General features: G+C 57.6%; 4 protein-coding genes across 4 annotated transcripts in view; 2 read left to right on the forward strand and 2 right to left on the reverse strand.

Annotated features, from left to right (window-relative positions):
* Nucleotides 1–869: 869 nt before the first annotated feature.
* GUITHDRAFT_135568 (hypothetical protein) lies at nucleotides 870–2,835 on the forward strand (the record flags this gene model as incomplete). Its single annotated transcript, XM_005836792.1, has 4 exons — nucleotides 870–1,177; nucleotides 1,211–1,261; nucleotides 1,412–2,204; nucleotides 2,362–2,835. 4 exons carry the CDS (start codon nucleotides 870–872, stop codon nucleotides 2,833–2,835), a joined length of 1,626 nt encoding a protein of 541 aa, XP_005836849.1.
* A 645-nt stretch (nucleotides 2,836–3,480) lies between these two features.
* On the reverse strand, nucleotides 3,481–5,340 carry GUITHDRAFT_67503 (hypothetical protein; the record flags this gene model as incomplete). Its single annotated transcript, XM_005836793.1, has 1 exon — nucleotides 3,481–5,340. The coding sequence occupies one exon, from the start codon at nucleotides 5,338–5,340 to the stop codon at nucleotides 3,481–3,483; it is 1,860 nt and encodes a 619-aa protein (XP_005836850.1).
* A 1,138-nt stretch (nucleotides 5,341–6,478) lies between these two features.
* On the reverse strand, nucleotides 6,479–7,234 carry GUITHDRAFT_58454 (hypothetical protein; the record flags this gene model as incomplete). The annotated part of the gene is made up of 1 exon (XM_005836794.1): nucleotides 6,479–7,234. A coding segment is annotated over one exon (756 nt), but the record flags the coding sequence as incomplete, so codon positions are not given.
* Nucleotides 7,235–8,996: 1,762 nt separating this feature from the next.
* The window catches only part of GUITHDRAFT_104267 (hypothetical protein), a gene marked incomplete at both ends in the record, with an annotated part of 1,842 nt that continues 1,039 nt past the window's right edge, over nucleotides 8,997–9,799 (forward strand). The window contains 3 exons of the mRNA XM_005836795.1: nucleotides 8,997–9,137; nucleotides 9,187–9,678; nucleotides 9,733–9,783. Of these exons, the coding sequence (XP_005836852.1) occupies nucleotides 8,997–9,137; nucleotides 9,187–9,678; nucleotides 9,733–9,783 (684 nt within the window). The remainder of the gene's footprint in view (nucleotides 9,138–9,186; nucleotides 9,679–9,732; nucleotides 9,784–9,799) is intronic.

Genomic DNA, 9,799 nt, shown 5'->3' on the forward strand with positions numbered 1-9,799 from the left:
CAAAAATTACAGGGGTACTTTATTCGATTTGATGAATACCAGGGGTAACTTAAGAAATGAAACATGAGGGGATCAAGTTTCATATGTGGGTAGGGGTAGTGAAAGATGATATGGGGGTGCTTGGATAGGGGTATGGACATTCCATTGGCCGTTGTCCACGTAACTATCTGTAACGGTCTGTAACGTGTAATCCGCGCATGGCAAGTGCCTGCCGCGGAACTTGGCAATGAGGGACTAGAGGACGAGGAGGACGAGGAGGACGAGGAGGACGAGGAGGACGAGGGCGAGGGCGGGGGCGAGGGCGAGGACGAGGACGAGGCGAGGACGAGGAGTGATGGTGAAGAGAGCGAGAGATAAGGAGAAGGAGAACGCTGTGAAAGAGACGGGGATGGAGTTGAGGAAGATTACGAAGGAGGAGGAAGAGAAGACGACAATGGCAAGGACTGGAACCCAACAAACTGTTGATCCCATGCCATGATGCTCCAACCTTGCCAACTTGCACTCGCACCCATCAAGTGAAGCCGTCTGACTTCTCCTGTTCACATCCGTTCGTAATCCCAGCGCTGCTTGCCTGCATTCGTGTGCCTATTTCCTTGGTTTCCTTTGCTCTTTCATCTTGCCTACTCTGCTGTGACTCAGTCATCATACAAACATCGGTGTTTCACTTGTATCTTGCAGTCCCTTGCTTTCTGTATCCCTCGCATTGTTCTTGTGGATTCTCAAGTCACGTTGTAGTTCCTTTCCTTGCGCTGCATGCCATCTGACACTTTCGCTGCATCGGCAGAACTTCTCGTCATGTTTTGAAGTCCCACAGACAGTGAAGAGTAGAGTGCAATCTTGATTTGCAACGGCTGGTCAATCTTTCGAGCATGTCGGGCGGCTCGTCTTGGTCGAACGCGGACTTCCGGTCCCTGCTCTCCGGCAATTCCCTGAACGTTGCAGTGGGACAGACATGCAAGCTGAAGCACGAGGACGGGAGCACATCGGACGTGGAGATCGTAAGGCTGAACGTTCATCCAAACCCGATCATGCACGAGGTCAGGCTGGGAGGGGAGATCGTGCGGGTGAACGCAGATTCCCTCTATGTGGAAGAGGCTCCGAAGCAGAACACAGTGAGCTCAAGGGGCGTGTGGATCGAGTACAAGACCCCGGCGGGGAGGAGTTACTTCTACAACAGGTGAGCCCTGTGGTTGTGTGAGTTGGTGTTCAGTCCAGCTGTCTGCCTGGGCTTGCCTCTTGTTGATCAACCGGTGATGAACCGGTACCGCTGAGTGCGATCCGTACCTTGTGCGTCCTTCATGCCTGCTCTCCTCCCTGTACGCGATCCTCCTGTACTCTATGTAGTAAGGAAGCTACAAGATGCCAGACTCCCCCCAACCTTGACATCGTTACTCACGCTGCCTCTGCTCAGCTTTAGCGGGGAGACGTCGTGGATCAGACCGACGACCGGGAGGATCCAGAAGGGCGCTGTCATGCGGCCCGTCCCCGGCACCGACTGGTCCGAGTGCTTCACTCCCGCTGGTGACCGGTACTTCTACAGCAGGCGGACAGGGGTGACTAGCTGGGAGGTGCCGGAGGAGATCGCTTCCTTGGTGATGGGGCCGGGGGATGATGCAGAGGAGGAGATTGCAGTAGAGGGAGGAGGAGGAGGGGAAGGAGGGAACAATGGGGTGGCACAGCAAGGCTCGGCCGGCAATGCTGCAGGAGGTGAGGGCGGGGACTTGATTGTGGCTGGAGGCGGAGGGATGGAGGAAGTGGAGATGGGGGAGGAGGAGGCGTTGGAGGAGAAGAAGGCAAAATTCAAACGCTTCCTGCTGGAGAAGGGAGTCGTGGCAGGGTCGAGCTGGGAGAAGGAGCTTTCCAAGTTTTGCTTTGACAGCCGTTACAAGACTATCCTGGACAACCCGAACGATCGCAAGTCGGTGTTCCACAGCCTGAACAAGATTGATGTGATGAAGTATAAGGAGGAGCTGATGATGGAGGAGGCCAACAAGAAGGCAGCGGTGGTGGAGGAGGCCAAGAAGCTGCTGGAAAGCTTCGAACGCGACGGGACCTTGACGTATGACATGGACATAGAGAGCGTCTGGTCTCACCCCGTGATGGGAGAGAAGCTCAAGGCTCTGGATGTGGAGCGGACGGAGAGGAAGCTCATTGTGCTGGTGAAAGAGCTGACGCACAAGAAGTTTGCAGAGAAGAGGAAGGAGGTGAGATTAGGACGTCCCGTTCCTCTTCCCCGTCCCCGATCCCTTCCTGTGCCTCCTCCTCCGAATCTTTCTTCTCCTCCCCCTCCTCACAGGCTCCTCCTACACTCCCCCTGCCACTCCCCCCTGCACGTCAGATCCGTTGACGTGCATGCTGCAGGTGGCTGAGCTTGAGGAGGCGATGAAGGAGAAGATCGTGGCGTTCGTGCACGAGAGGAGGCACAAGGAGTGGGTGCCCTTCAGAGAGAGTCTGTGCGAGCAGGACGAAGAGAGATGGAGGGACGTCGGGGAGGAGACATGGAGGGTGCTGGAGCGATGCTTCCTCGAGGCGGTCAAGGCGATCCCCATACCTGTGGTGAAGGAGAACAGGCCGTCCAAGGGGAAGGGGCTCAACCTGTTCAAGAAGAAGCCGGCGAAGCCCGCCGCTCCCGCCGCTCCTGCTGTCCCGCCCGAGGAGAAGAGGGAGGGAGGCAGGGAGCGGTCTCGGTCGAGAGAGCGATGGAGGGAAAGGTCACGGGAGAGAGGAAGGGATCGGTCCAGGGAGAGGGGGAGGGATCGATCGAGGGAGAGGGACCGGTCCAGGGAAAGAGGGAGAGACCGGTCAAGAGATCGGTCGAGAGAGCGTTCCACGTGATATTGATGAAGATAAAGACATTGAAAACCTGGGTGCTAACAGATATGAAGGAGGGGATGGAAAAACTTTGTTGACACGTGCTTGTTGGTTCACTTGCAACCGAGGATAGAACAGGAAGACAAGGAAAAACATCTCGAGAACTTGGCGTTACACACGTCATCACTATCCTGCTGGTTTGCACTATCAACTTCCCACCTGCTCTGTCCTCCTCTCCGACCTCTTCCCACTCCTCACTCGCGCCCCGGGAGCGCCCGGGCATGTCCCAGCGACTGGGAGATGCGAGGGAGCTGGGAGGGCGGGACCTGCGGCATCTGGAAGAGGAGGCGAATCGTGCGAGAGGAGGCTCGCTCAAAGAGGTGGGTAGAAGCCTCTAGCAGGAACCTCTGCGCCTGCGGCTTCTGCCGGAGAGACTGGTACACGTCACGTGCCAGGGCCGTCAGGCGGTCGGGCCGCTGGAGGTAGCGGTCCAGGAAGGAGCTCGAGCGGAGGAGCTCCAGGCGGCCGAGGGCTTCGCGGAGGGAGGGAGGAAGCTGGGGGAGTCTGGGACTGTCAGGAAGTGGTCCGGACCGAAGGATGTCGGGGAGGAGGACCCTGGAGGAGGAGAGAGCATACTCAAGAGCCTCGAGGCCAAGTCCGTCGACAAAGTCAGTCAGGTCGTCCACCTGGCAGAGAAGTAAGGAGCTGAGATGGCGCGGGGTTAGCATGAAGGGAACTGGTGGAAGAAGGACAGAGGAGGATAGGAATAGATGGAGGCGAGGAGGAAGAACGAGGACGAGAAGAATGGAGGAAGGGGGGCGAAGGAGGGAGGAAGGAGAAGGAGGAAGGAGGGGAGAGGGAGGGAGACGGACGCACCATATTTTCTCGAACTTGCTCGTTCTCCTCCGAGAAAAGAAAGTCAATGAAAAGCCTCGAGGCCTGCGACAGGTCCCACTCGTCGAAGTCGGACGCCGACTGCAACAGGTTCTCCAGCCGCTGCCATCGCACCTTCCGCTCCCTCGTCAGCACCATGTACTCCAGAGCATCCTGGAGCTGCGAGTCGGTAAGGACGCGGCTGGCAATGTAGGGATACGCGTCGTTGATGATGCGGAACTTTCCGTCCACCTGGATCGCAAGCCCCTCCAGCACTCCGAGGCATCGCACAATGGCGGTGTAGTAGGGGGGCAGGTTGAAGGGGAACTTGTACATCACGTCGCCGAGCTCTCCAATAACGTTCTTGATGTTGAACGTATCGACGGAGGAGCCCAGCACGTCCGGGAGCGCCTTTGTCAGTGCATCCTCGATCGGCTGCACGTCCGTACCCGGCGGGATGAAACCAAGGCGCACGTAGAGCTTGCAGAGGGAGTTGAAATCTCGGTTGACCATATGGATTACTGCCTCCAAGATGCCATAGCGCTGGTACGGCTCCACCTCCGACATCATGCCGAAGTCGAGGTAGACGAGTTTCCCGTCGCTCGTAGCAAGCAGGTTCCCTCCGTGGGGGTCAGCATGGAAGAAACCCTTCTCAAGCATCTGCTGCAGGGAGCACTGGACCATCGCCCGGACAAGCCTTGTCTTGTCCTTTTCGGAGACGAGGGGGGAAGTGAGACGAACTCCCTCAACCCACTCCATGACCAGCACCTTCCTGCTTGAGAACCTCCAGAAGATCTTGGGTACATAAATGTCCGGGTTGTTCCCGTAGAGCTCCGCGAACCGCTCTGCATTCCTCGCCTCCTGCAGGTAGTCGATCTCCTCGTAGATGAGCTTCCCGAACTCCTCCACCACGGACCGAAGGTCCAGGTCCCTCCTGAGCAGCTTGATCATCTGGCTCAGCGTCCCGCTGAGCTCTCGGAGGATGTAGATGTCCAGCGCAATGACCTCCTCACACTCCGGACGCTGCACTTTGATCGCCACCGCCTCTCCTGTCTTGAGGTAAGCCTTGTACACCTGCCCGATGGACGCTGCGGCGACGGGCTCGGGCTCCACCCGCTCGAAGATGTCTTGCAGCTTCATCCCGAGCTGGTCCTCGATGATCTTGAACGCGACTTCGTTGGGGAAGGGGGGCAGGCGATCCTGCAGCTTCTGAAGCTCCTGGAGGTACTCAGGAGGAAGGAGATCGGGACGGGAGGAGAGGGCCTGCCCGGCCTTGATGAAGGCAGGGCCCAAGTTCGCAATGAGCTCCATGAACTCCTTGGCCCTCCTGGGTCGGTTCGCCTTCTCCACGCCGCGCTGGAAGTCCAGGAGGACCTGGCCGAGGAAAGTCGTGAACGGCACTGAGATCTGCATGTCCCGACGCCACACGTCCAACGTTCGTAGGTTGAAGTACTTTTCCGCCTCTATGGGGTCGTAGCGGGAGCCCAAGGCTGCTGACTTAGCCGCCTGCTGCGCCTGCTCCTCGAGCAAGGCGTCTCTTGACTTGCCACGGGCTCCTGTGTTGAGATCTGCACCCTTGGGAAGCGCCCGCGGACGAACCCGCGGAGGTTCGCTCAATGCGGAGGAGACGTGTAGCACCCTCTTGCCAACCCTCATGGAGGTTTGGATTCCAAAGGGAGAGACGGAGAGGAGATGGCATGCCGAGAGGAGTAGAGGTAGCAGGACTGACTTCCTAGTTGGCATCTTACTAAACATTGTCGACGGTGCACGGCATGAAACAGAGCAAGGTTGTAATGAAACCCCTGCAGAACACCGTGAATGAGATAAAGAAACACAACTCCATCCTTCCATTTTCCCCTTCACTAGGTCCTCTCCACCCTTTGTCCTGCGCTATCCACCCCTGCACTCCTCCGACTCCCTCGTCCTCCTTCCGTCCCCTTATCACTCACTCCAACCTCACACAATCATCACCTTGCGTCCTCCATATTCTCTCATTCTCCTCCCTGCTCCCCTCTCCCTCCTCCCTCCTCCCTCCTCTTCCACCACCGATGCGGGGCGTCAGCTCAAGCAGTGCTTTACAGGGTTACCACCACCCTACACTACGACCCCTTTAACTCACACCTACCACCCCCTTTCGCAGGCTGCTGCTTGTGACATCAGTTTTTACTGATGTGCGGGCCCGCCTCATGCTCTAGCCCGGCCCGGGCCGGCCGCCGGGCGGCCGACTCCGCCGGCTGACTCACTGAGGCTCGGACCGTGGCCCGGTCTCCGCCCCTCTCCGACGGTACCGTACTACGTATCCAGGGGGAGGTCGACACCGCCCGGTACTGGCTTATCAGTGGAAACCACTGCATGATACACAGAACTCCGGCTGATTACTACTAGTTACTATCTACAAAAGTTTGTCGAAGACGTCGAGGGTGAGGACTCGTGATTTGAAGTTCCACTCGGTGACGACGGAGAGCGAGGCAGCCCCAGACTTTGCCAGCTGCGCTCCCCTCCTCACTGCTAGTAGCTCGAGCTCGTCCTGCTCACTCAGATCGTTCCCAGCCGCCACGAGAGTGCGGAGCGACGGGAGGCTTTGAACGAGCATGAGAAGAGCGTCCTTATTGACGCCTGTCCCCGACACGTTGATCTCGCACAGAGGATGACAGCCCTTGTCCTCTCCCCAGCACAAACTTTGCACGGCGGCCGCACTGAGGTTTGAGCAGCAGGAGCAGTTGAAGACCTGGAGCCGCACGCAGTTGAGCAGCGAGCGGTTGACGCAGGAGTCACTGAAGCTGGTGCAGCTAGAGATGTCGAGCAGCTCGAGCTCGGACGCATGCTTGCCCAGCGCCCTCAGGCTGCGGTCCGTGAGCAGCTTGCATCCTCTTAGGATGAGCTTCTTGAGGCGGCAGGACCTGACGAGGCCGATGAGCGACGCATCCGTCACCCGCACGCACTCCGATATGTCGAGCTCCTGCAGCTCCTTGCAGCCCACCAGGTTCATCAGCCCTGAGTCTGTGAGCTGCGAGCACTTGGAGAGGGACAGCATACGCATCCGCGGACATCCTAGGGTTGTGTGGAGCGGGAGATCGCTGTTGGCTGCTTCCTCCCAGTCAAGGCTGTCGCTCTCCCGCACCTGCACCCGAGGGCCCATGTTCCACACCGCGTCCGAACCCACCTGCGGGCATCTGGACAAGTTGAGAGCTGTCAGATTCGAGCTCGTCCGCACCACTTTGACCACAGCCTCCTCCGTCAGTCTCGGAAGGCTCCCAACGTCCAGCATCACCAGCCGGCTGCTCCCCACCACAGCAGCCAAGCAGTCATCCGACAGCCTCGGGCACTCTCGGACCCTCAAGTCCACCAGCCTCCGGGCATTGAGCATCAGCCGGGTCACAGCGAAGTCCGTCACTCCCTCGCAGCCGCTCAGCCAGACACTCTCCAGCTGCTCCAGGTTCTTCACCAGGCTGATCACCCCCTGCTCACCGACTGCCGAGCGCCGAAGATCCACATGCTGCAGCTGCGGGCAGTTGTTTGCCACATACTTGATAGAATGATCGCTGATTAGATAGCACCTGGGCAAAGAATGACGAAGTCAAGTCCAGCAATACAGCTCATGACGCACAAGATCTTACCCCTCGAGATGTAGCGCTCGCAGATCTGTCATCCAAGGGATCAGTTTGATCAGAGAAGCGTCCAGGATCATGTTCGGTCTCCACTTTGCTGCAGCTTGCAGAATCTGGACACAGGGCTCACGAGGGCAAGGATACGAGGGTAGTGCAACCTTCTCCATGAGCTCTTCTGGAATGTAGTATGGGTTCCTTTCGAAGATTTGAACGCCTGGTGCACAGTGATTGGGCAAACTCCGACATTTTACAGGGAGTTCCATAGTTCCACTTACTTCCGCTGGCGATCACTTTGCCGACTGCTTCATAGCAGAGCTCCAACAGCCTGTGAAGGTGCTCTGAATGTCCGAACAGCAAGCCATCAGCACTTACGTCGGGAAATGGCTCTCGCCCGAAGGACCTGGGTTGTTTACGGCGTCATGCGAACAAAAAGAGGAGTCAGGAGAGGTGAAAAGTCGAAGAGCGACAGCGCGCTCAAGAGATAGGAAGGGCACGAGCACATACCGGCATTCATCAGTGGCCTCGTCCTGCTGCTCCTCCTCTCCTTCCCCTCCGCCACCTCCTGCTGCCGCCATGACCACAGCCGAGCCCCGAGTTCCTGCATGGCACCACCTTGCATTGGAACAATTGACGACTTGTGGGGCAGAAGATCATCAATAGGGAAATCAATAGAGGGGAACCAAAAGGGCAGCGATTTTATAATATCGTTGTATAACCCGGGGTGCATGTGCAACATGCCCGGGATCCGTTCCTGCCCTCCTCGCCCCCTCGTGCCGCCGCTCCCTCCCTCCTCCCCCCTCCTAGCCCTCCAGCGCACTACTCTAGCCTTTCCTCTTCCCTCCTACACTCCTAGCGCACTACTCTAGCCTCTCCTCCTCCCAGCGCACTACTCTAGCCTCTCCTCTCCCCCCCCCTAGCATACTCCCTCCTACCGCAGCTCCCCTCGTCCTATCGTTCTCACTCCTTTCCTTCTCATGTTGTTGAACTCGCTCGCTCGCTACTTTCCCTCCAACGTCGCTGTCTCCGTCTATCTTTCCCTGGCTGCTCTCCTCCTCTACAACGATTCGATTTTCTTTCTCCAATTGAGCTCCTACCTTTTAGTTCCGTTCGCCCTCTCCCCTGATTCAACATCGATCATTGCCTCTTTCTGTTATCTCTCTCCCTTTTCTCATTCCCGCAACAACCCTCCACGATCTTGCTCCTTCATTCCCCTCTCCTTCACTCTTCCCGCTCCCTCCATGCTTGCTTTGCTCTTCATTCTTGTAGGATGGTCCTGCTGTCTCTCAACTGAGACATTGCTTCCGCCTATATTTCTCCGCTGATTTATTCTGCTTTTGCTGTGTCGAGGTTACAACTTTGACTTTCTCGTTGCTCTGCCATTCCCCCTCTTCTATGTCCGCGCTCGCTCTCCTCGCGGCCTTTCATTGCATATCTTTCGCTTATTCCTCCTTGGTATTCCTTTGCTGTCCCCTCGAAAGTTCTCTATCATTCTGAGAGCTGATATGAAGCCCCTCCCTTTCGATCCTTTCAGTGCTCAGACGAGCAGCTCTCTCAAGAATGCATCGCTCTTGATGCTCGCATGGTAGTTTGTGAGGAGGTTAAACGTGAGTGTCCACCACCTGTACGCCATTTGATGACTCTGATGACCTTTGAGCCGATCATAGCACTGGAGTGCTACTGACGCTGTTGGCTCGAGCAGGGGGCATGAGCAAGGTTGAGTTCGTGGACCTGTCGGGGCTGCGGATCGATGGCCGACGGCCCAACGAGCTGCGAAAGGTTGTGATCAAGCACGGGAACTTGCAGAACGCGACAGGATCGGCGATCTTCCATCATGGCAACACCAAGGTGAGCGGGAAGTGCGTCCATTTTCCCAGCTGCTGACGTCCTCCTGCAGATTGTAGCAACTGTTTGCGGACCGAGGGAGTGCACATCGAGGTCTAAGGAGCTCCACGATCGAGCAGTCGTAACTTGCTCTGTCATCGTCTCCCCCTCGGCGTACTCGCACAGGAGGAAACGGAACAGAGGCGACCGGGTGGTCGCAGAGCTCGAGTCCCTCGTCAGGCAGACGTTCGAGGAGCTGATTTTCACCTCCATCTTCCCCCGGTCGCAGATCGACATCTCCGTCGAGATCGTCCAGGCGGACGGGCCTGTCAGGGCATGTGTCGTCAACGCCGTGAGCATGGCGCTCATCGATGCCGGTCTGCCCATCAAAGACTTCCTCTGTGCGTGCGAGGTCGGCTACATCGACGGGCAGCTCCTGCTAGACATGAACGGGGAGGAGGAGTCGGCGAGGGGCCCGGACCTGTACGTCTCCTACATGCCCTGCCAGGACGCAATCGTGTCCACGTTCCTCGAGCCGAGGCTGCCCCTTGAAGTCTTCGGGCAGGTGAGACTCTCTTCCTGTGCAAGGGTGGGGCAGGGCTGATGATCGTTGCCTCAGGCTCTTGACCTTGCCCTGAATGGTTGCCGTGAAATGTACAAAATGCTCCAGGTAAACCCCTCCCTCC

This window comes from Guillardia theta (assembly GCF_000315625.1).
Source record: "Guillardia theta CCMP2712 unplaced genomic scaffold GUITHscaffold_16, whole genome shotgun sequence".
NCBI classification, from domain to species: domain Eukaryota; class Cryptophyceae; order Pyrenomonadales; family Geminigeraceae; genus Guillardia; species Guillardia theta.